This window comes from Stegostoma tigrinum, chromosome 9, assembly GCF_030684315.1.
Source record: "Stegostoma tigrinum isolate sSteTig4 chromosome 9, sSteTig4.hap1, whole genome shotgun sequence".
Classification (NCBI taxonomy): domain Eukaryota; kingdom Metazoa; phylum Chordata; class Chondrichthyes; order Orectolobiformes; family Stegostomatidae; genus Stegostoma; species Stegostoma tigrinum.
The window spans coordinates 11,180,500-11,207,382 of NC_081362.1; the positions used below are offsets into that span (position 1 = coordinate 11,180,500).

Consider the following 26,883-nt stretch of genomic DNA (forward strand, 5'->3'; position numbering starts at 1 on the left):
CTTTGCTTCCCTCGATGTTTTCTTTTCCCTCCTGTAATAGGTTTTCATTCTTAGTCTCTAGATTACACAAATGTCTGCTGAGGAGGTTGGACAGGCTCGAATATTATGCACTGAAGTTTAGAGTAAAATATGTCATTGAGTGTGGGGCAGCAGGGGTTTTGTTTTAAAAATTAGAATAGATGTGTAAAGGACATTTCCTCTTGTGGAGAATCTATAACTAGAGATTGCTGTTTTAAAAAATGGCAAAAGTGGGGGGTGGGTGGGTGTGAGTCACCATCTAATTCATAGAGACATTTTATTCCTCAGATGGACTAGAATCTTTGGAACTTTCTCTCTCATCATTAAAACAGACTCCTTGAATATTTAGCAGCAACCCTAGATAGATCCTATCTAAGCAATGAGTAATTATGGGTCGGCAGCAATGTGGATCAAGGTTGTAGCCAATTGGGATCTTACTGAATGACAGCAGGACTCTACTTGATTCATATGTCCCATTTTACTGAAAAAAAAACACAACCTGGAAGCAAGATGGTGTTTCACTTGAAGCTAGAGTAGTCACCATCTATATCCCCTCCACCACAGTATGCTTGGCCAGTTCCTTAGGCCACAACAGGCACGTGACAGTCTAGATTTCCTGGGAGATGGTGGTACTGCACTTGTTACAATGGGCCAGACACACGGCCTCCCCTGCACTGCACACGAGCATCATGATGCTCAAGGCTTTGAGAGAAATACTGGTATTGGAGTGAACCTGTTTAATCACTTAATAATCACAAAAAAATAGACCCTTCGCTTCAACTCCAAGCTGACCAGATGTCCCAGTATTTAGCCCATATCCCTCTGAACCCTTCTTGTTCATGTACCCAGTTACCCTTCAGGTCTTTTCTAAATCTTTCTGCTTTCACCTTAAATCCATGCCCCCTAGTTTTGGACATGCCCACCCTGGAAAAAAAGACACTGGCTATTTCCCGTATCTGTGCCCCTCCATGATTTTACAAACCTCTAAGCTCACCCTCAGCTTTGGACACTTGGGGGTGGGGTAACCCAGCCTGTTCAGCTGCTCCCTATAACAAACTCTCAAATCCCAAGAACATCCTTCTGAATCTTTTCTGCACCCTGTCAAGTTTATCAATATCCTTCCTATAGAAACGTAACCATAACTGTATGCACTAAAGAGGCCTTACTAACATCTTTTACAGTCACAAGATGTCCCAACTCCTATACTCAATATTATGACCAATGAAGGCAAGCATGCCAAACACCTCTTCACCACCCTGGCTACCTGCAACTAAAGGGCAGCATGGTGGCTCATGGTTAGCGCTGCTGCCACACAGCACCAGGGACCCAGGTTCAAGTTCACTCTCAGGTTACTGTATATCTACACATTCTCCCCATGCCTGTGTGGGTTTTCTCTGGTTGTTCCAGTTTCCTCCCACAGTCCAATTAACCATAGTGTTTAGGGATGTGTTGATTAGGTAGGTACATTCCATCAACTTGCTTGGCTATCACCTTCTATTGGTCCTATTATTTTCCGTCCTTAAAATTCTCAGGTTCACGAACAACAGGAGTTTGTGGAATACAGGCATTAGAATGTATAAAGGAATTTAGCCCTTTTAACAAGGTTTTCTTTGGCAACACTTGAGAAGTGGCACCCTCCACAAACAAGTCACTTGGGCACCATAAGAATATTCATTTTGGCAACAACATAAATTTTAAACATTTACACAAAGGACAAATTTACAATCATATCCTTGAAGAGGGATTAAGCTAGAAGCTTAATATTTCAAGATCCTAGGTTAAATTGCACCTTAACACTCACACAATTCACTATCTCTGTTATGTTGTGATGTGCATGATCCTTTTTGGGAGCATTTTTAAAAAACTGCTGCCCATAATGGAGACTGACCATGATGCATTGCTCTGTGATTCTGTAAATAGAACACAGTACTAGCACTGCAGGTCAGATGTGCCTGCACAACCTCATAGTAAACATTAGTTAGAGGCATGTCTATATACACAAAACGATGCATTGTTAAGAATCCTGGTGCAGGATTAATATGTTAACAGTATTTTGATAGCAGCACAGCCTTCACATACTGCAGCAGTTTATAGCTAACTCAAAGATTGTCAGAACCAGGATTGAGGATGTTATCTTAGGTTTCCTGGGACTACCCTTGCATTCTTAAGTTTTTGGTGTCAAATATTTCCAGAATAATAAACTTTAAAGGAGAAGGGTCATGATGACTGCCTGAGAAGAATGATAACGCCAAGATTGATTTGGGAACTCAGAACTGGACTTGCAGTATTATAGAGTGAAAATCTTTAAAAAGCACAGCCCAATAGGTACAGTAAGTTAATAAAATGTGAGGCTGGATGAACACAGCAGGCCAAGCAGCATCTCAGGAGCACAAAAGCTGACGTTTCGGGCCTAGACCCTTCATCAGAGAGGGGGATGGGGGGAGGGAACTGGAATAAATAGGGAGAGGCAGACCGAAGATGGAGAGTAAAGAAGATAGGTGGAGAGAGTGTAGGTGGGGAGGTAGGGAGGGGATAGGTCAGTCCAGGGAAGACGGACAGGTCAAGGAGGTGGGATGAGGTTAGTAGGTAGCGGGGGGTGCGGCTTGGGGTGGGAGGAAGGGATGGGTGAGAGGAAGAACCGGTTAGGGAGGCAGAGACAGGTTGGACTGGTTTTGGGATGCAGTGGGTGGGGGGGAAGAGCTGGGCTGGTTGTGTGGTGCAGTGGGGGGAGGGGACGAACTGGCCTGCTGTGTTCATCCAGCCTCACATTTTATTATCTTGGAATCTCCAGCATCTGCAGTTCCCATTATCTCAGGTACAGTAAGTTAGTTCTGAATGTTGAGAGAATTTTTACAGGTTTCTCTTCTTGCAACCTCTTATACCTGGAGATGGAACAAAAAAAAACTATCAGCTTGTCTCTTGTTTCAGTCTGTGAATAGCCAAGTGATAGACCATATTCATCGTGCTCAATGTAAAATATGCTTCTGCACATCACCTCAGCCGAAGACCATCCATGTTGCAAGTCAGACTCACTAATGACTAAGCTTGTGTAGTCAGCTTTATTACAACACTCCAAAGGCTGCCTGTCTTGGATTGTACCCAACAGCAGAAGATCGTAAGAGCTGTAAGAAATGGGAACAGGTGTAGGGCATTCTGCCCCTCAGATCTGCTTCACCATTCAACAGTATCATGATTGATTCAACACTTCTCTCATCTACAATTTCTTGCCCTTTGCCTCAAACCCTCGATACCCTATTGATCAAGAATAACCACAAGGACTCTACCCCTATAGCTTTCTTGAGGCAAAAAGTTCCAAAGATGCTCACCTTCAGAAGAAATTCCTCATCTCAGTTTCAAATTGGCACCCTTTATTTCTGATGCTACACCTTCTGGCCCAGATTCTCCCATGAAGGAAAACATCCTGTCAGATATATCCTGTCAAGCCCCTTAAGAATCCTATGTGCTTCAATGAGATGCCCTCTCCTCCTTCCAAATTCCAATGAATACCCTCGGAATAACCTTTGCTCATAAAATAATCCCTCCATACTGGGGATCATTCTCGTGAGCCTTCTCTGAACTGCCTCCAATGTAATCCTCTTATTTAAGAGGATTAAAGTTGCTCAAAATTCTCTAGATTTCATTTCACCAGCACCTTTTACAGCACATGCCAGATACTGCTTGCAGCAAACAAGGCATTGACTACAGAGACTGCTCAAAATACTTGAACAATGTCCAATATTAGATGTTCTGCAATTAGACAGCATTTGCTGGACAATCCTGCATGCAAAGAATCTGAATGACAACCAATTTAGGATTGTCAGTTAGGCTTGTAGTGGCACACTTGCATGTATCAGAAGCTATAGTAATATACAGGGCCCTGTTGTTTGCTGATGGAAAGAATATGTACACACATTCTACCCATTTCAACTCAACAAAATAGATGATAGACATTCACTGGTCCGGGCACAGGCTTGAGCAGTCAATCTGCTTTGTTTAAAGTTTAAAAAAAGCCTGGTAGGTAACTACCATCATGTCCAGGAAGGGTAGTTGGTTCTTCTCTTTCATGAATTTTATCCCAGTAAGGATATCATTTGTGTTGATGGGTTTCTTCTGGTTTTGTGTGTTTAATCACAGAAGGTGATTGAACCCAAGTTTGGTTTGTCATCTGGTATTAGTTCCAGTAATATGGACCGCCCCTGCGGGCCGAGACACGTGGATGGTAGGTGGGACGGAACACTGACGCTCCACTGGAGACACACAGACGGTGTTGGCCGGCAGGGTGACGGAACATTTACAGCAGAGCCCGCTGGCTTGGCGAGCATGTCTCCAGCCTCATCCACAACCTGAGCTACAAACCTTCTAATACCTATTTTTCTTCTGCATCCTGCATTACACTTTTTTATTTTTTGATGTCAGGATTGTTTCTGGTTTAAAAGTGCCTTTATGTAAGACTCCTAAAATCTTATGTTCTGGACAGTTGTGAAATGCCACTTTTATTAAGATTATCCTCAGTAGTCCGTTGATCATCCCCAACAGAGCAATTTAAAGGTCTTGACCATAATATCTTCAGGGGAAGAAAGACTTGCATTTATTATCATGCTTTTTATGACCAGTGGACATCTGTATGAATTACAGCCAGTAAAGTACCTTTGGAGTGTAATTGTTATTGTAATGTAGAAAATGTTGTTCGGTTGATTGTGACCAGATAGTTTGTAAGATGTCAATTTGAAGGACACGTTTTCGTCAAGGCAGGTTGAGAACTTGCTTTGGATATTTCTACGCAGCATTGATGTCATTCAACTTTTTTTGCTGTAATCTTAATTTTTTTTGGTGTTATTGACTGTAATCTATGCTTTTTTAAATTTCCCCCTTTCTCTTCCAGTTCATCTTTAAAAGCCATAACCAGGCTCCTGTTTTATTGATATCCATTAAAATTCAAGCACAGAGGGTGCCAGTGAAAGAAAAAAGAACTGAAATTGATTCAATAGCTTTTATGCCTTTAAAATACAGGACACTACACCCCTCCCCAAAGCTCCTTGCGCTCTCAGAATGAAACCTATTGTGAAGTTACTATTTAATGCAAAAGCATAAGATTTTTGCACACATTAGTATTTCACAACTGCCTTTGAGGTGACCGCATTTGGTTTTGGTGCTTGCGCTTTAGTGTTAACTAGGAGAGTGAAAGAGTGCTGACTTTTTCATTGAGTAGTGCTGTGGGATTTTTAATATTCAGCAGTTCTGGGGGCATAGCTTTAAATTGAGGGGTGAAAGATATAGGACAGATGTCAGAGGTAGTTTCTTTAGTAAGGGAATCGAACGCTTTGCCTGCAACGGTAGTAGATTCGCCAACTTTAAGTACATTTAAGTCGTCATTGGACAAGCATATGGATGTACATGGAATAGTGTAGGTTAGATAGGCTTCAGATTGGTATGACAGGTCGGCACAACATCGAGGGCCGAAGGGCCTGTACTGTGCTGTTATGTTCTATGTTCTAATCATTAATTACTGGTGCATTCTCTACTACCAGTCAGCATTCTCCACTCGTACTATTTAAATCCTGATTTTTCCCTTAAATTAGTATTCTTATATCCTGTCCTAATGAGTGCAAGACAAAAACAAAATTTTGTTTATTTCAGCAATTTAAGTTTAAATTGACAGCCAGAACAAAGCTTTATGACACCTTTTGTACCAATCACCACATCATAGGTGAACAGTACAGTCTCAACAAGAACCCTAGGAAACTGCATGTTAATATAAGCAATATTAAAAATTAGTTTACATATTAAAATAAACTCCTTATGCTACCTTGAGGCCTGAACAGAGGTTTATGCAAAAAAATCACTACTGATGTTTTAAATCAACTTTGATGAAGCAATCAATCTATATTTTACGTTTTGGTTTGGAAGCTAACACAAGCTGCCATCCTACAGGAGAGAGATAATGGGAACTGCAGATGCTGGAGATTCCAAGATAATAAAATGTGAGGCTGGATGAACACAGCAGGCCAAGCAGCATCTCAGGAGCACAAAAGCTGACGTTTCGGGCCTAGACCCTTCATCAGAGCATCTGACATCTGATGAAGGGTCTAGGCCCGAAACGTCAGCTTTTGTGCTCCTGAGATGCTGCTTGGCCTGCTGTGTTCATCCAGCCTCACATTTTATTATCCTACAGGAGAGGTTGGAGATCACAGTATTACAGATTGTTTATGGTTTTACTGGTTAAACATCGTTTGATTGTACACCATAGCAAGGTTGCTTGACATGAATTACATAGAAAGTTGAGAATGAGACTGATTTGTGATTCCAGCAGCATGACTCATCTATCAAGGGGTGGGGGTGGGGGAGAGGAGAGGGGGAAGTGACGTCTGAATAAAAATAAGAAAAATGTTATTTAGGTAGAACTAAAAATAACTAGTACCACTGAACCGCAATTCATATCTGACCATAAAGGAAAATACTAACACCAAACTGCTTTTACATTTAATCTACCATTTCAAGAGAAATTATTTCTTTTCCCCCTTAGAACTGTTCAATTCCTGAGCATTTTTTTTAAATGGAACAGCATGCACTATTCTAATGATTAGTAACAACGTATTAATGAATTACTGACCATGCTAAAAAAGAACAGGTGACAAAACAATGACATTGGTATTCAAAGATTATATCCAAACATGCTGCACAACCGTTGGCTGGAAAGCAGATAGATGCCAACTTTGAAAACTCTTCTGATACTAACCAAAAGCTTATTCAGCAATTGCTCTCTTTCTGGCACAATACAGCTTGCTAAGCTGTGAACTTGAGAGAGAGTGGTATTAAGCAAAATATCGCTGGTACAGCTTAGCGCAGTACATTAACAGTAAACTGTATTCTATGCAGTAAAACTAAGTGCTTTTGCTCAGCTTATCATCGGAATGGAAAAAATAAAAAAAAACACAAGATACTGAATATATTGAGCCTGTGGCTCAGTTTTGGACTTGACTGCACAATCTTGTTTGACACTTATAGCACTCCCTTAATATCAAAATGGAGGTGCTGCCTTTTGAATAAGATTAGGTAGTAGCGTAGCCTCTACCGTAGGAGGTGGTCATCAAGGATTCCATAGCACTATTCTAAGAATAGGATGTTCTCCAGCTAACTAGACCAACACTGCTTTCTTAATCAGCAGTTGTAGTTTATGTGACCTTGCTGTACAGAAGTGAGTATTATCTTGGCCAGAAGATCTGTGTTCGAGTCCGACATGTGCTGGAAAAGGACTGAACAGGTTGATTCAAAACACTAACTATTCTAAAAATGCAACTATTCTTAAAATCACTTTTAATCAACTCAAAAATTTCTAAGCATTAGAAACAAATGCGAGCATGCACAGAACTAGAGCAAGATTTTTAATTGGGTTAAAATGTAGTTGGGGAGGAGAGTAAAAGTATGGACTTTCACAAGATCTTAGCAGCATTTCCCAGGTACCTGTTCTGTGAAATCAACTTTTCACCACAATTTTTTTCTTAATGGTTTGCATGAGGAAGAGTTGCGTAGTGCAAATGGGAGGAGTAAGATGCAGATGGAATGCACATAATGGAAAATTTGAATTTGATGTGGGCTAATGTGAAATATCGGACTGCTTTCCAATTAGTGAGAAATAAGAACTACTAGAGGAGCCAAGAGGTTTGCCAGTCCAAGCAGAGAAATTATTAAAAGACAGTAGACAAGTATTAAGAAAACAAAAAGATGATGGAATGTTTTACATCAAAAAGTGCCAGAATACAAAGAATAGCTTCAGTGATATATTTCTCATCTGAAGTACTGCATTCAAGTTTGGCCACTCAGACAATATATTAACCTTGCAAGAAATGTAGCACAGCATGACAAATGGTCCGAGGATCAAATTTTACAAATATGGATACAGTGAAGCTTTGAAGATTGGTCAATATATGATGGTTCTTCACATCTACCCTACTTTCTCTGGAATCAAAAACAAGTTGTCAAAACTTGAGAGCTAGGGCATGCAGAAATAAAATCAAGAAACAATTTCTTCCTAGAAGGACTGTAGGAACCTTAAGACAAAACTTCTGTCCTTAATATTCGAGTAGATATTTTCATGCCACATTTACTGCTTTGATAGGCCCTATTAATTGAAACAAAATACTTGAATAAGGCTTTAACAAGCTGTTCAAATTTGAGCGTATAAAAGAAAGGAAAACACAACTTAAAAAAGTCTGATTTACATTTATATTTTACTACCTGTATAAGCACTTTCATAGGAAAATAAGAAAATAAACATAGTACTTGATATTTTCTAAGATAAATAACATTCTTGTCTGAGGCATTTGACTATCAATACTAACAATACTCAATGCTGCTTCACTCAAAATCATGATTTAACATGATGAAAATACACACCATAACATATTTGAAGTATGAAAATAAAATAAATAGGATGCTTTTGGAAATTTGTGTTAAAAGTCAGATGACTGAACTTGTAACTTTTTTTTAAAAACCTGAATGCATAGACAGCAGGGCAATGTCAAATGTGTTATCTAGCCTGATTTTAACAGGTTCTATGTTCGTTCATTAACCACCTCTCAGAATGTGTGCAACATATACTTTTCTGCTTCAAATTCTTTGCTTGCATCTGTCATCAGAAAGATTTGTAAAGCAGAAGACAAATGGGAATGGAATAACAGAGCAATACAGCTCTGCAAAATTGCTTTTAAAGACCAATATATTTTCTTTAAATCTTGTTCTTTTTTCTAGTGAATATGGATGTGGGGAGAAGTGTGGTTGGTTGCAGAGAGAGAGAGAGAGAGAGAGAGAGAGAGAAAACATGCAGAGAGGGCACAGAACTACAGCAAAAGATTGGCATTTGAGGACATATATGGCCTGCAGCTCTGTTTGATAGCACCAAATGCTACTGAAAGGTTTCCTTATTAGGAAGTTGCATATAATCCTTCTCAGAACAAAAGTTACCAAGAAAACACTGTAATGAAACTGTTGCATGTCTAACTTTAAAATTATGCTTTTAATAGACCTTTCAACTGTACTGCTTAAAAATTCAGTTACTATTTCAAATTGCTATTAACATATCTGATCATGGAACAACAGCAAAAAAGTTTCAATGCTTCATGTCAACTTAAAACTTGAATAACATTAAAAACTTACAAAAATTAAGATACAACTCTCAATTTCCAAAATGCAGCTCAAAAGTCATGAGAAGGAATCAAAGATGAGAAGCCTTCTGCACACTTTAGATACACACAAAAAAATCCACATTCCAAACTCCCCTATTTTTCTTGAAGTTCTGCCACTGGATTCCCTTAACAAGTTAGCCTATGAACTGAGCAACACCATTAGCATCAGATGCAAAATAACTTCAATGCTGGGTAGATTTCACCTACAGTTGTAAGAAATTTAAAAAAATACTACTGGCAATAGTTAGGTTTGTGGCGATGATCTTGGATGTAGCAAGTAGCATAACACTCAGGCTGTTTGTGCAGGTCACCACAGGTCATCTCTATGGCGTACAGAATTTGACCCATCATTACCAGTTTGCAAATGTCACTGTGCACAATTATTTAATCCAGTGCAATCATATGACAACAAATGTATTTGACTGAGAGACTTAGATTAAAGCTATTTAAATTCAGGAGCGACTGTTTTTATTTGCATCTGAGAATAATGTGTTCTTTCAAAAACGTTTTCGCTGAAAGACACGTTCTATATTATCCTCAAACTGGAAGCGGGGTATTTTACGTGAAAAACACTAAATTACTGCAATCTTTACAATTTCATAATCGACTAGTGGAAAATGTACCTGTGGTGAGACAAGGCAATGTTACTAATCCCTGCTTCAAATTAGGACATTCACTATATTTTTTCAACTATGGATACACTATCTGAACTCTAGAACAAGCAGAGAATCCCTACAGTGTGGAAACAGGCCCTTCTGCCCAACAAGTCCACATCAACCCTCAGTCATACCAGCCAGACCCATCCCCTTACAAGCCAACTAATCTACACATTCCTGAACACTATGGGCAATTTAGCATGGCCAATCCACCTAGCCTGCATGTCTTCGGATTGTGGTAGCAAACCAGAGCACCCAGAGGAAACCCACACAGACAAAGGGAGAAGGTGCAAACTCCACACAGGCAAGGTGGAATTGAACCCGGTTTCCTGGCGCTGTGAGGCAGCAGTGAAGACAGATGATCTATGATGGAGCATGCAACTAAAGAGAGTTTATACATGGACAGTGGTGCAGATGGGACAAGGGGTAATAAAAACAAATTGGAAAAACATCTAAACAGAATACAAACCAAAATTCAAAAATAATGGTGTCAGGATGAGTGGTACATTGGTGAATGTGCAAAATATTCAAAAGAATGCACTGTTGCATTTCACTATGGCAATAGATGCATGGGAGCATCATGTGTGGGCTCTGCTTTAAGTCACATACCATCCTAACTAGAAGCACATTCCTGTTCCTTCACTGTCTCAGAGTGAAAATCCTGGAACACCCATTCTAAAAGCACTTTGGGTGTATCTGTTACACGTGGACTGCAGCAATTCAAACTCACAACTCACCATCACCTTGTCATGGGAAACTAAGGATGGAAAATAAATGCCAAAATGCCCATGTGATTAACAAGTAAGGAACTATGAAGGATGTGATACTGAACCTACAAGAGGAGGTCCATTGTCATTTGAAACAAGAGTAATACAATAACTGCAAAATTTGTCAAGGATCTTGCTTACATTCTATGGACAAAAATTTTAACAAAAGTCTACGGACAGCAGTAAGAAATCTGAACATCAAAATGGGTAGATATTAATGGAACGAATTAAAAATAGAGTTTTTGTTTTTACTAGAGATTAAAATTAAAAGGGAGGCTCGTGATTAATTTTATTGCTGTCCTCAATTTTCATGAGATGAAAGTGGAGATTAGAAATGCTAAGAGATGTTTTGAAAAAGACAACTTGCAAGTGATGGAGCATAAAAAATATTCAGAGCTTTCAAACATATAAAACATTGAGAGTTAAGAAGAATAACTGCTCAGGAATGAAGGATGATTAACTGTAGAAGAAAGAGATTTGGCAGAGAAATTAAATAAATACTTGGTGTTTTGTTATGAATAACAATATATGAAAATTTAGAAATCTCAAGTCACAAGGGACAACTGTTGGAGATAAATGAGGTGATAACTCTCATCACTAGCATCTTACAACATGCCCGTTGGAGAGGTTGCATAGGCTTCGAACAGTGTTTTCCCAATCCTGCATTTAAGCTTCCATAACCCAAATATGGAAATTCTGGTGCTGGAAAGAAGCTTTTGGTTCTAGGGGAATGTGGAAGATGTAACAGGTTACGAGTGAGTGTATTCCAAATTTTAAAATAATAAGATTATGGGATGTACATCATTCCGCTAGTATTGTGGTTGAATGAGACCTGGCTCTTTAAGGTTACAAGGTCTACTATATAAAGTCACAAGGACATTTATCTACTGAGAGAGATGGACAACCTTCAATCACCAAAGAGGAGAAAAAAAAGCAATGACTACCTTTCTCATTCTAAAGTACAACACAATCTTTTAAATAGGTAGATAACTTGAAGAACAGATGGAGTTTACCACTACAATGAGTTATATTAATAATTTCTAACAAAGCTCTTTTTAGAAGTGCCAGATAATGGAACTGAAATAAGGTTGTTGAAAGCCTGGTCAATTTGATAAGGAACTGGTCCATTATGGAGGGGACACATTGTTGTTTACAAATTCCAGAAGCTCCATCAGATTCTTTTTCCAAGAGTGCTCATAATCTGACAAATAAAAGAATCAGGAAAAATGATGAACTCCTGTAAAGCATTTCTGTAGCTGTTAAGACAATAAGTTAATGCACACAGACACAAAAGACAACAGTACAGCATAAATTACCCATTTGGCTTTTAAAAAAAAACTGCACATCATTTTTGACCTGACAATTTCTACAATTGCGTTCGTGAGATTTGCAAAACCAATTTATATTGAAGTTCAATACAAGTTCACAAGATGATCATAAACCTTTCATATTATAGTTAGAGAGAGAGTGGAGAAATTTTCTCCAACTACAAATTTTCTCCATGTGCCTAATACACTTTAAATGATCACTTTATACATTTTGAAGATTTAGTTATCATTCTGATTTAGGGTTCACAACAGCTCCAAGATTTTGATAGAAACTTTCGATCTTAAAAGGAGTCTTTTAAATGTGTGTTATGACATTATCAATAAAAACATGAAGTCAAACAGCAAGGTTTCTCAATCTACTCATCCACCTATGTAGTATTAAAAAGGCACGTGCATTTCTATGGGGGAAATCTGGGATGTAAATACTGCTATCCACATCATAAGGCAATGAATCTGAAACATGACAGGTGATCAAATAAAACAGAAAACACGCTTTCCCACTGTCAGCCAACAGATTCCTTTCTCTGAAAACTTAAATATGCAGTTTATGTTATCTAAGAATTTTTAATATAGTATGCCAAAATTAATGACTGATTTGGAAAAGAAATATTGTGCAACAGGACAATTTAAACACTCAGCATCACATGATTTGCTCCAGAGGATCTATCAAATCATTAGGTTAAAAGATATTCTGATGCTCAACATCCAATTATCAAACCTTAGCAGGTTACTAAAACCAACCCACCTTTAAAAAAACATTTCCCAGAAATCCCAGCAGAAAAGGTATCAGGAAAAAGTGGAACAACAAAAAATAAATTGCAGCTTTGTGAGCTTCAAAAGGAGTTGAGGAAATAAACCAGGCTCCTGATGCTCCAAATTATACGGCTACAACCAGTGAATAAAAACTGCAAATATTTTACAGATAACCAAAGATTGACAAAATGTGATTTATTCCTTTTTCACTTGCAAGACTTAGACCTGATCATTTAAAATTAATCAACAAGTTATGGGCTGATGAAAACGACAGCTGGTTAATATTAGCTTAAATTTGAATATTCTGTATATTGGTCACTCCATTTACTGTACTCTGCAATGTCGCTAGATTATCAGTCTGCATAACAGTTAGCTGGGAAGAGCCTGTTGATATGGTGACAGGTGTTCCACTCTGCATTTGACCAACCCCAGCTCCATGTGTTAACATGTTACTGATGTGACTAGTCATGGCTAGACATGCAGGCACAGAAATTGTGGTCACAATGCTTGTGCTAGGGGTCCCATTTTTTTCCAATGTGTTATTGTCAAGTACTAGAGCTTGTGTACTTCCAGCACCTAACTGTTCAACATTTGCCAAGATATGCAAGTGAGGTTGCACTGAATCGGTTGGTGCATGGAGTACTGCAAGCTCATTAAAAGTTGCTGCCATGGAGGCTGCTTGAGTTACCATAGTGATGGAAGGCAAAGCAGCTGACCTCCAATCTGAAGTACCAGATGTGTTTTGTTCATGTGAAGAGATATTTCCATGGAGCGTGATTGTATTTTGGTCATTAAGTATTTCTGTACAAGACACTGATTCTTGTGCTTCTGAGGGGGCAACTTGCTCACAATCAACAAACGGGTGTAGATCTGTTCTTTGAATATGGCTCTTTTTAGAGCCCTCATCCAGGATGACAAGGAAGGATTGCCATGGTGCATTCTTGTTATGAACCTGTTAATTTAAAAAAGATTGAGACAATTGTTAACAGATCATTTGACTAGTTTAGAACAGCATAGTTAAAATGCAGGTGGGTTTAAAGTATCACATGAAGCATGTATAAAGCACAACATATTTGTAATTGATCCTTGGTGAACATGCTCATTCTGCCCTGCTATCCACCACTTTCATGACAATCTCTAGATTGGAAGAGAAATAGCTTAAATCGAGGTTTGAAAAGTTCCCATGATAACAAGACAAGTGCAAGTGATACCAGCACTGAAAGTTTATAGTTATTAGGAGCAAGTTGAGATACATGTTTCAAGTAAAGGAGCTGCCTTAAGAGAAATTTTAAAACTAGGGAGGGATTATGTAGGTTTAACATCAAACATACATTTCTCCAAAAATAGTTATTAATGAGGAATTCAGAAGAACTTTATCAAAAATTGGTTCACATTTGGAATGCAGTATTGCATCGAGAACTAGAGGCAAATGGAGGAGATAGCGTAGGGAAGTCCAATGAATGAATCCAGGAAAAAGAATGGATGGATATGCTATTATGGTTAAATAAAGTAGATTAGGACATGTAAACTTTCAATGCTAGTATAGACTAGTTGGGTCAAATTGCCTATTTCTCTGCTGAAACATCTATACAATACTTGTGGCTACTAGAGCCATAAACATTTTAGAATACAAAAAGCAATTTGATAGAGATTATGAGAATTATAGGTTCTATGAAAGATGTCACTCGGCTGGTGCATTTCACTGTCTGTGAGAGCATTAAATAATTCTGAAATTATTTGAAATTTTGGTTGGAATACCTAAAGGCAAGTAAGTTGCATTTTTGGCATTTTAAAATGTCTCAGAAATCCCAAAAGCATTTCACAAAACTACAAGAATTATTACTGTGTCAATAACTTAGTGCAACAAAATTAGCTAAAATTCTAAATTGCTGCACAGGAAATTTTGCATTACAAGGGTGTGCACTCCAGTTGTTTGTTAGTATCAATATGAAGCTAAGTCACACCTATTTCGTCGCTAAGACCATCTAGACTTTACAGTCACCAGGTGGTCTTAGTGGTGGTACTGTTTAATTTTGCACCTCAGTACATTAAATGTACTAACGTGAGTAAACCGTTTGTCTAAAAGGCCAATTGTTACATTTAATTTTTGAATCTTCTGCCCATGTTAAATGGATAGAGAGATTAAATATGACAAATGAAGACAAAAATCCATTAAAATTAAAATGCTGGTGAGGAAAAAAAAACAAACAATCAGAAGCAAAATGCACAGTTTGAGACATTCTCTCCAATTAAGGCCAAAAACTTCACAATTCAAAACCCACTGGCTGAACATTGAGGAAACAATGTGAAATGAAAGATCCAACTGAATAGGAATTCTAGATCCATTCCACTGCTAGGAAAGATTGCCGTAGCAAACAAAAGCTATTATCTCAAAACTTTTATATTTAAATCATAAAGGACAAGTGCTTTTCATTTTACATGAAAGATAAATAAGTCAAATTTCAACACAGTTCTTGCTATGAACTATGCATTAATAAACTCCCTTTTTTTGCTCTAGAACATAGAACATTACAGCGCAGTACAGGCCCTTCGGCCCTCGATGTTGTGCCGACCTGTCATACCGATCTCAAGCCCATCTAACTACACTATTCCATGTACGTCCATACGCTTGTCCAATGACGACTTAAATGTACCTAAAGTTGGCAAATCTACTACCGTTGCAGGCAAAGCATTCCATTCCCTTACTACTCTGAGTAAAGAAACTACCTCTGACATCTGTCCTATATCTTTGACCCCTCAATTTAAAGCTATGTCCCCTCGTGCTCGCCGTCACCATCCTAGGAAAAAGGCTCTCCCTATCCAGCCTATCTAACCCTCTGATTATTTTATATGTTTAAATTAAGTCACCTCTCAACCTTCTTCTCTCTAATGAAAACAGCGTCAAGTCCCTCAGCCTTTCCTCGTAAGACCTTCCCTCCTTACCAGGCAACATCCTAGTAAATCTCCTCTGCACTCTTTCCAAAGCTTCCACATCCTTCTTATAATGCGGTGACCAGAACTGTACACAATACTCCAAGTGCGGCCGCACCAGAGTTTTGTACAGCTTCACCATAACCTCTTGGTTCCGGAACTCGATCCCTCTATTAATAAAAGCTAAAACACTGTACGCCTTCTTAACAGCCCTGTCAACCTGGGTGGCAACTTTCAAGGATCTGTGTACATGGACACCGAGATCTCTCTGCTCATCTACATTGCTAAGAATCTTACCATTAGCCCTGTACTTTGCCTTCCGGTTACTCCTACCAAAGTGCATCACCTCACACTTGTCTGCATTAAACTCCATTTACCACCTCTCAGCCCAGCTCTGCAGCTTATCTATGTGTCTCTGCAACCTACAGCATCCTTCGTCACTTTCCACAACGCCACCGACCTTCGTGTCGTCTGCAAATTTACTAACCCATCCTTCTACGCCCTCATCCAGGTCATTTATAAAAATGACAAACAGCAGTGGACCCAACACCGACCCTTGCGGTACACCACTAGTAACTGGTCTCCAGGATGAATATTTCCCATCAACTACCACCCTCTGTCTTCTTTCAGCAAGCCAATTTCCGATCCAAACTGCTATATCTCCCACAATTCCATTCCTTCGCATTTTGTACAATAGCCTACTGTGGGGAACCTTATTGAACGCCTCGCTGAAATCCATATACACCACATCAACCGGTTTACTCTCATCTACCTGTTTGGTCACCTTCCCAAAGAACTCAACAAGGTTTATTTTCTCCATATTGGCTTCTGTTAACAACCATTGTCAGAACACAAGTAATTAATGGTAGCTGATTTCCAGTATCATTACATCTGCCCGGGGTGTGGGTGAGAAGAAGGTAATCAGAACAGAATTGATCTAAAAACAGTAATGAGTGTATGTGTGACGTGTTCGATAGTGGAAAACAATTCTGGAATGCAAAAATTTGTGCATGTGAAATCAAAATGAAGGCCAGCAATGACAGGCACAAATACAGCCCGCTGTAAAAGGCTAAATAGAAAGACAGTATCTTGGGGATGAAACAATAGACAAATTCACATGGACAATTTCCACTTTAAAATGTTGATACACAAATTCAGAGTGGACAAGTTCACAGGAAGTGCACATACAAACAAAATGTTAAACATTGAGCGAATGGGACACAAGAATGCTTTTTTAATGAAACATATGCATATTAGCTTTTTGTGATGAAGTCTCAATCTGTAAGGTTATTATATTTGTTGGTGAGAACAGCAGATTTGACAGCTAAGATTGAAATTTTGTTCGAAAACCGGAGCACCCTGCTACATCTACACCATACTCCACTTTCATTCACAATTCCTTAATACTACTTGCAAAAACAAAAATTACTCCGGTAAAGGAATTTATAGTTTAAGCAGTTTTATGGAGAAATCTAAATGACTACATGGAATCAGTCACATACTCACTGAAGCATGTCTTCTGAGTGTAGATTTATCAGTAAAGGTCCTCCCACATGCACTGCACATAAAAGGTTTCTCTCCTGAATGTATGCGATAGTGACGTTGTAGAGCATTCAGCTGTGTAAACTGCTTTCCACACTGGTCACAGCAGTAAGGCCTCTCACCTGAAAAAGACATATTATTAGAGGCCTCCCTCAGCTTTCCAAAGATTCAAACATTTCAATCATTAACAGTTACCAATTAATCGGGGGGCAATGGCCTAGTGGTATTATTGCTGGACTGTTAATCCAGAAACCTAGGTAATGTTCTGGACACCCGGTTTGAAATCCCACAACAGCAGATGATCAAATTAAAATTCAAAAAATATCTGGAATTAAGAATCTAATGATGACCATGAATTCATTGCCAATTGTCAGGAAAAGCCCATTTGGATCACTAATGTCCTTTAGGGAAGGAAATTGTCATCCTTACCTGGTCTGGCCTACGTGCGAAACCAGACCCACAGCAATGTGGGTGACTCTTAGCTGCCCTCTGGGCAATTAGGGATGGACAATAAATGCTGTGCCGAGCCAGCAAGCCCTCATCCCGTGAATGAACAAAGAAAAAAATTACCAATATGTTAGCAGCATTACAATATACAAAATAGATTTGTTGCAGGCTAACATTCATGATTTCTGGTAGAAATTACAAAAGCAAAAAGGATCTTGATATACATTTTGCAGGCTAGAAAATTGTCAAATTTAGCTTAGTAAATTAGTGAAGATATTTAAAATACCACTGAGAGTCAGGTTTGAAGGCTAAGGACTATTCATCAGCTATAACTTCCTCTTACCAAAGTTAAGCAGTTATTGCCCCCACAAACTTGAGTCTCTGACCGGCAATTCCATTCCTTCAATACAGGTGCTCAGGTGATTACTAAGTTTAACAAACTTCATTTAAAACAAGCTCAGGTTTAGTACTTAAGAGTTTAAGTACATAATGAAACGAGGCAAGTCTTTATTGTGTCCACACTGTCTGCATTATCGGCTAAGTTAGAACAAATCATATGATACCTGTATGAACTCTAAGGTGCTGATGAAGAGAATTTCTCTGTGCGAAAGCTCTGTAGCAGATCTCACAAACAAATGGTTTCGATCCAGTGTGGATTCTATTGTGATGTTTCAGATACTCCTTTGAAGCAAAACTCTTGCCACACGTTTCACACATAAATGGTCTTTCACCTGTAAGACAAAGCAGTCAAATTAATTCAACCACATAAGCGTTCTTGAAAAGTTATGTTTTCGCAATGAACAGTGGTAACTGGATGACATGACAACAGATGAAGTCCATTCAGCCTCTCAAGCATGTTCTACCAATAAACATGGCTGATCTGCATCCTAACGCCATTCTCCTGCCTTAGCTTCATAATCCCTTAAAGCCCTACTTATTGGGAGGGCGAAGACGAAGACGAAGAACAGGGAGACAGCGCGAGAGCGAGAGCGCGCGATCCACACTCATCATTCTTTTCATGTAGTTTTTCCTCAATTTCTCTTCTGAACAGTCTGGCTCTAATCTCACCCTCAATGTATAAAGCATGGGGAAGACAAGCCTAATTTATGGAATCCTCAATTTAATGTTTGGAGCATTTATAACATTCTTTTCAATCTATTCTGGACTCCTAAAATCAATATAGTTTAATCCATTTAAAACACCTCCTTTTCATATTCAATGGTGTTACTTTTCCCACTTTCCACTAATCTTCCACTTTCCTTGGGAATACCATTGACCAGAACTCAACTGGACTCAGCAGACAGTAGCAACAAGAGCAGGTCTGAGACCAGAAATACCAAGGCAACTAAAGTCACTTCCTGACTCCCCAAACCCTGTCCTTTATCTACAAGGCATAAGTCAGGAGTGTGATGGAATATTCCCTAATACAAGGATGGATTCAGCTCCAACAACATTCAAGAATCTTGACACTAACCTGGACAAGGCAGCCTGCTTGTCACCATATGCACAAACATCTACTCCCTCCACCACCAACACTCAGTAGCAGCACTGTGTATTATACACAAGATGCCCTGCAGAAATTCATGTCAGATCCTTAGAAACAACCTTCCAAACCCACAACCTCTTCCACCTAGAAAAAGGAGGGCAGCAGATACATGGGAATACCACCAAATGCAGGCTCCCCCCAAAGCTGCCCACCATCCTGACTTGGAAATATATCACCGTTCCTTTTCTGTTGCTGGGTCAAAATCCTGGAATTCCTTTCCTAACAGCTTTGTGGGTCAACGTACATGGTTCAAGAAAGCAGTTCACCACCACTTTCTCAAAGACAACTAGGGATGGGCAACGAATGCTAGCCAGCCAGTCACTGACACCCACACTCCATGAGAAAATAAACAAAAAAATGCACTGCATGGAACATACACAGCATTCCAGATGTAGTCCAGACTGGAATTTTGTATAACTTTAGCAACAGCTCCTTACTTTCCTATGTTCCTTAACTGAGATAAAAAGGCCAATTGGAACAGCTGAAATTCCAAAATAGAGACAGAAAATGCTGAACTATACACAGATTAGTGTAGTTCTGTGTATAGTTCAGCATTTTCTGTCTCAATTTTGATAAGTCCAATGACTGAAAGAAAAAGTCAGATCAAATTAATCAGCAATAAGAAACTGATAATAATCATTCTACAAATGTGGATCAACGGAGCGGAGAATGGGACAACAAAACATGATAATGTGTCCCAGTATAAAGACTAGTTTCATGAATTGACAAGTAAACAAGATGATATGTCTACATGGATCTTGTGTTTTTAATTTTGGCCACTGTGGAGGAAGTTGCTTTTGTACTGTACTATGCAAGTATCACTTGCATCCATTTTCTGCAAACTTGTGGAGTGTGAGTTTGCTCGCTGAGCTGGAAGGTTCGTTTTCAGACATTTCGTCACCATTCTGGGTAACATCATGAGTGAGCCTCCGACGAAGCGCTGGTGTTATGTCCCGCTTTCTGTATATCTGTTTAGGTTTCCTTGGGTTGGTGATGTCATTTCCTGTTCTTTTTCTCAGGGGATGGTAGATTGGCTCCAAATCAATCTACCAGCCCCTGCGAAAAAGAACAGGAAATGACATCACCAATGCAGGAAATGACATCACCAACCCAAGGAAACCTAAACAGATATACAGAAAGCGGGACATAACACCAGCGCTTCGTCGGAGGCTCACTCATGATGTTACCTAGAATGGTGACAAAATGTCTGAAAACGAACCTTCCAGCTCAGCGAGCAAACTCACATCCAGAACCTCAACCTGAGCTACAAATCTTCTCAAAACTCGTTTGCAGAAAATGTTTATTCTATTATGTTCCTAATGTCCAGACAATGTAAAATACATGTACTGAGGCACTTCAAATAAAGTGAAGTAGAATCAAGATAACATACTAGCCTTGAGTCATGCTATTTGTTTGGTCATTTTTAAAACTGAGGTTCCGTTTTCATTAATGTCAACGAGAGACTACAGCCATGCTTGATGTTTCTGAACAGCCAATGCCCTAGCGATATAGATTATATGCATATGTTACAGTTTAGAAACTTGTGCTTTTTGAAACTAGGAAAGCTTGAACTCAGCCACTTCATGAAAGAGGTTCCCACAAATCAGGCAATAGGAAATCAGACTGCAGTGGTAACATTAACTACTTATATAGCATACTGTATGCAGTCTAGCAACCTAAATAATCATAACTGTATGTAAGCCATTTTATCACTTTCTCTGAGAAGATAAGATGAATTTTGATTTACATTTTGAGGAGGAATTGGAAATCTTTTTTATTTCAATACTTCTATACAGAATGATGTTTTTTTCTTAAATGGAAGACAATATCTGAGTCCATAATTAACTGTTCTTGAGCAGAATAAGAAAACCATGTTTACTTGTTCAAATGCTCAAAAAAATGTCCCAACACATGGGAGAATAAGGAAATTCTCCAGAAGTCGAGGCTAACAGTTATCTCACAACCAATTACACAACTATACATTAACTTCTTCTCACTGCATTGTATTGAACCTAGCAATGCACAGCTGCATGTGACTTCATCACAGGAATGACCTTGCATCAAAATTATTTGTGATGGGTTCTGCCACATTTTGACTCTGAACAGCTCTAAATAAAATACTACATTCTTTTTCTTCCTGAGCAATTTTGTTAATGCCTTTAATTAGAAAAGGAAAAAAAGTCCAATTTTAGCTAAAATTCAGCATCAGAATTCTGGTTTCTGACACTTTCTGAAAGTCCATCAACGGATATCAACAATGGGTCCATAGGGTCAATTCATACACTGGCCACATTATCTCTACTCGGTTCAAATAAAACATCCAAAATTCTTTCATTGTTAAAGATGCCTTCAAGAAATTCAGTTTCTTTTTGAAGCGTATACATAATTTTCATTTCATTGCCTTGATCTAAGGAAAACCTTCATTTTCTGTCAGGAAAAGTGTCAGCTAGGTGGTTTCTCCTTTTATTAGACTGTAAACTGTCATGTCTCTATTTTATCTAAATGTTTGATCAGTCTCCTCAAAATTGTTCCAAGCTGCAAATGTGCTGTTTTACTTTTTCATTCTTGTCCTACAATGAAATCAAGATTTTATTTGCAAGATCTCAAAGTTATGAATGTCCCCACAATCATCTTTCTGCTTTTAAAATTCAAGCTTGCTTTACACTTCACCTTTTCAACATAATGGATCTCAACTTTTCAATCTTGGTTGAAAAAAAATTCAAACTTCTGCTGCAATTCAGTCAAAGTTACCATTCAGATTTTATTTTGAAAGCTGAAGTTATCATCACTTTGTTGAAAAAATTAAAACTGAAATATAAATCTGGACAAATAATAAAAGCAGAAGGACAGAAGGGGAGGTAAGCTAACTCAGACTTAGTTTCCTTTATGCTCCAACTGCATTTCCCAACATCTTATATCAAAACCTACATTTTTCCTTCCCACTGCCCCGGTGAAATTGGAAGAAGTTAAGTTCAGGTTTTCCAAAGCTATTAGAATTGATGAAAATGGCAACTGATACTTTAAGGTATGCAAATGAGAGAATTGGAAGATAATTAACACAAACTTCGTAGAGAGCAGAAAGAAAAAGTTAATTAGCTGAAGCATTGCTCTTACGAATGGTATGCCAATTGCAAACCAGTCTGAGAATCAGTTGACATGACTATCACCGAAGTGGATCAAATACTAAAGAAATGGATAAATTCCAAAACTGAGGTATTTCCTGATCAACCTGTCCAGGGATGTTATTATACACTTGGGGTTCTTGTTTCAGAGGTAGGGACACTACAACTATGCCACAAGAGCCCTAAATTGCAGAACTAAAAATATCAGGCAACAAGTCAATCAGGTTAATGGGTGTTTAATTATACACTTTATTAATGGCTTCAAGAAGCTTTTAAGTGAGTAATGAAGTCTAACAAGGATTTCCTGGTCATGATTGCAATTTGCGATTTATCTTGTGGGAAGATTTATCTCATATTGGGAAGGCACTCACTTTTCTTACCTCATGCTCACAGATTTGAGTAGAGATACATTTGTGATTAACTAGGGAGCAGCAATGCAAGCCACAAAAGCATTCCTCTTCTGATCTTTGGTAAATATCGCTTTCTAGTAGGGCAAACCCAAGCAAACACATTTTTGCTTGGGAATTACAGGCATGAACCATTCATGCTAGAGTATGCATGTACCAGTTCAAAAAGAAGACTAGCAATGCATCTGTTTTCTTTAAAAATGCTGACTAAATAGTCCCAATGTTCAGTACAATAAGATTTTAAGTAGCAGTAAGTGGAAAATATGAAGTGTAAAATTCATATCTGCTGAAAACCGTGTAGGCTGAAAATACTAAATGATCAGAATGTTAATTAAAGTCTATTAAGAAAATGTAAGCATCATTTCAGTTCAGTTTGATTCAGATTCCACATGTCAAATTATAGGAGCATATATGCACCATATCTTATTTCTTAGATGTTGATAGCAGGTTGTAAAGAATGACTGACATGATCATTTGAAAAACATGAAAATAATGACAGAATCATCAGTGATTTATACGTATCACTACACATTAATGACTTGTATAAGGGAAGTGAATGTACTATCACCAAGTCTGTACATGCACAAAAATAGGGGGGAAGGCAAAAAGTGAAAATGACACAAAAAGGTGCAGAGGAATATAAACAGATTAAGTGAATGGGTAAAAATATGGTGAATGGAATATCATGTAGGAAAATGTGAGGTCACGAACTTTGGCAGGAAAAAGAGAAGTCAAATGATTTAAATGTAGAAAGACTGCAGAAAGTTGCAACAGAGGGAGATTTGGAGCTACTCTTACATAAATCACAAAAAGCTGGCTTCCAAGCTCAGTAGAAACTGGGAAGGCAATGGAATGTTAGCCTTTATTTCAAAGGAAATGGAGTATAAAACGTGATGCCTTATTAAAACTGTACAAGTCATAATTTAAATCACATCAGAAATATTGAGAAATTTTGGTCCCTAATTTAAGGAGCGATTGCGTCGAGGGGACTAAAACTTCACAATATTTTAGATGCGGTCTATATTGTACCCAATGCAGATTTAGCAAGACTTCTCAACTTTTGCACTCTATTCTCTTCTTTTCCTTATTACCCACTGAGGTTGGATATACTGGAATTTATGAAACATACAAGACTCTTAGAGGGCTTGACAGAGTAGATAGAGAAGATTCTTCCCTCTGTGAAAATGTCTAGGATCAGAGGGCATAATCTTAGCTAAGGGTCGTATAATTATGAGAGTAGGACAAATTTCGTCTCTTTGAGGGTAGTAAGTCTGTGGAATTCTTTATCAAAGGGGTTTTGAGGCTAGACAGTTAATTATATTCAAGGCTGAGAAGCATATTTTTAATTAGTTAGGGAATCAAGTGTTATGGGGAAAATGCAGGAGTGTGATATTAAGGATCAGATGAGCCATGATCTCAGTGAATGGCAAAAAGACTTGATGGACGCAATGGCCTAGATCTGCTCCTGTCTCTTATGGTCATACAATCGGTTTGCAGTACTTTTCAGATATTATATATGCGTAAATGGCGGTAAAAAAGAAAATGAGTGAAAGTCAAGATGAAAACTAAACACTTCAGAAATGCACAGCAGATTCATCAATTTCTTGAAGAATATGTTAATGTTTTAGACACAAGAAGTAGACCAAAATGTTAATCTAATCTTTGCTTTGCACTTCCAACTGTGCTGTTCCATAATTTTTTGATGCTACATGTTTAGTTCCAATAACCATTTATTTTTACACAATACATTTCTTTCTGGATATGCAGTAGCTAAATCCATCAATACTTCTTCTGCAACATGGTTGGCTGGAACTTGTATCAATTTGTTCTCCTAAATTCAATTAACAAACTTGCTTTCATATAACACCATATTACATCTATTGGGAATATCTCAAAGTACAACAAACTAATGAATTACGGATGCCCTGCAAAATCCTGGTTCTGTTGAGCCTGTCTAAATATTTAAGCTTGGACAAACACTCACACTTCAGAAGAATACCAATAGCTCTAAGATTTATTCAACATATGAACTACCCAGTTTAACAAACAGCAGTTACAATTATTTCCAACAGTTTGTCACTTTCACAAAAACACCCATTTTCATTTTTGGAGTTATGCAAAACATTAAGGAATTTTCTTCGGGGATGCCTCTGGGGCTCAATAGTTTATCACATGAATAATTTACACAAGCAAGCTCAATCCCCAAACTGTGAGCACAGCAGGAAAATTAGATAAAATAAGGGGAGGAGAACTGGCCAAGGTTTTGCTCCTAACCATTATCCAGTGGCCTTTACTGAAAGTGAATGAGTATACATTAACCAAGTTAGGATCAGCTGCAATTCACATGAGGTAAAATAGCTTGTGAACATTCCAAATAAGCCACCCTCATGGAGAGAGATTATTGAAAATACAGTAGTCCAATGACAACTGCAGAGCCCATACCTTAGCAAGCGTTTAACATTTAAAGGCTGGGAGGAAAATTAATAGATAAATAGTCATATCTGTGCAAATATAACTTTTTAAAAAGCCATTTTTTTGGAAAAATTAAAGTTTACTCCTTGTTACATTTAGTTTTACATTCAAGTTTTTCCACACCTGTACAAGATGGTCAAAGCAACCAAAGTAACTTTTCTACAATCTGATTTATTATAAAATGTAACAGAGATGCGAGACAGTCCTTTGCAAGGTGATATTTCCATTTTATTTCCACTATTACCATACTCTGCATTCAGAAACTAATTCCTCTAGCGTCTGGGTACCTACCTTCTAGAAATCAAACTGTTCAATGGATAGTGGTGCTAATTCAACAAGCTACGGACCATAATGAACGGTCTAGGCCCGAAATGTCAGCCTTCTTGCTCCTCTGATGCTGCTTGGCCTTCTGTGTTCATCCAGCTCTAGACCTTGTTATCTCAGATTCTCCAGCATCTGCAGTTCCTACTATCTCACGGACTATAATGGTCGGGTTGAGACAGATCAGATCTAGAGAGAGATCAGCTGGCTCACATTTTGCTTGCACAGACCTATCATGCTTGTCATTCCTTTATTCTTTATTTCTATCAATTTCTTTAACTTCTATTTTCACACTCTTTCAAATATATGCCATTTGCAATGACACAGCTCCAAGGTTATCAGCTGTTTCAAGCAGTGTTGCCAATTTTAGATGATTGTTAATAAGCTAGGTGACACTGTTGAATCACAATGTTTGATTTACATTTTATATCTTGCTTCAGGCTGTACTAGGTGTAAAGTAGGCATACAAAGAATTCAGAAAAGCGTAAAACAAATTACCTGTGTGAGATCTCTTATGATATATTAACATATGATTCTGTGTGAACCTGGCACCACATTCATCACAGGCAAATGGCTTTTCACCAGTATGGACCCTTGAGAGTGCAAGCAAGAAAGAGAAAATTGTGTTTAATATAATAACATCCAAGAGTTATTTAAAAGATCAAACTACAAACATTGCACGAGATTTCGAATCAACTACACTAAATAACATCCACAAGGGCTCTGCCCCCACAGGTCTCTGTGATAAGGTGCATCAAAGACTCTCAATTCTCCGAGAAGAAATTCCTTCTCACCTCAGGATCAAATAGATGCCCCTTTATTCTGAGACTGTGCCTTCTGGCCCGAGACTCTCCCAAGGGGAGACACAGACTCAGCATTTACCCTGTCAAGCCCCTTAAGAATCTGATATGTTTCAATGAGATCACCTCTCATTTTTCTAAACTCCAGTGAGTAAAGTCCCAAAGCAGAAATAAATGCCTTTTCCAATGCTGCATGCAGTCTAGTTACAATTTCAAAACAACCAGTGGCAGTTGGCTGATTACTTTTCTTGTACGTTCTGAAATTAGGCAGTGCATTGGTAACTCAATTTTCAAATGGAGGCCCACAGATAATTAATTGACCTGGAAAGATATGTAGCATTTTTTAAAAATCTGATATTGTGAAAACAAACAACATTGGAGCAAATTTTGCCCTTATTTCTTTCCCAAACTCATTATTAAAATAGAAAGGAGATGTAAGAAAGTAGCATACTCCTACACCCCAGTGAAATTCATTCTTGAAACTTTGTCTTGCTATTTTTTCCTATGGCTTCAAAAGACTCCTTAAGGCCCTGCTCTATGATGCTTTGTGATCTTCCCCCTCTAACTTTCCTTCTTTACCTGCTTAGCATC

The 26,883-nt window shown here is 38.3% G+C and overlaps 1 protein-coding gene across 4 annotated transcripts in view; it reads right to left on the minus strand.

The window, feature by feature from the left end:
* Positions 1 to 7,424: 7,424 nt before the first annotated feature.
* Positions 7,425 to 26,883, minus strand: part of gzf1 (GDNF-inducible zinc finger protein 1) — a 31,729-nt gene continuing 12,270 nt past the window's right edge. For 3 of the 4 annotated variants that reach the window (XM_048535730.2, XM_048535731.2, XM_048535734.2), the window contains 4 exons: positions 25,991 to 26,085; positions 18,188 to 18,355; positions 17,142 to 17,299; positions 11,936 to 13,656 (listed from right to left, as the gene is read on the minus strand). In XM_048535730.2, coding sequence (XP_048391687.1) covers positions 12,994 to 13,656; positions 17,142 to 17,299; positions 18,188 to 18,355; positions 25,991 to 26,085 — 1,084 coding nt within the window. In that variant the 3' untranslated portion in view covers positions 11,936 to 12,993. Of the gene's footprint in view, positions 11,825 to 11,935; positions 13,657 to 17,141; positions 17,300 to 18,187; positions 18,356 to 25,990; positions 26,086 to 26,883 lie in introns of those variants that run through there. The other variant, XM_048535735.2, reaches the window with a different exon arrangement.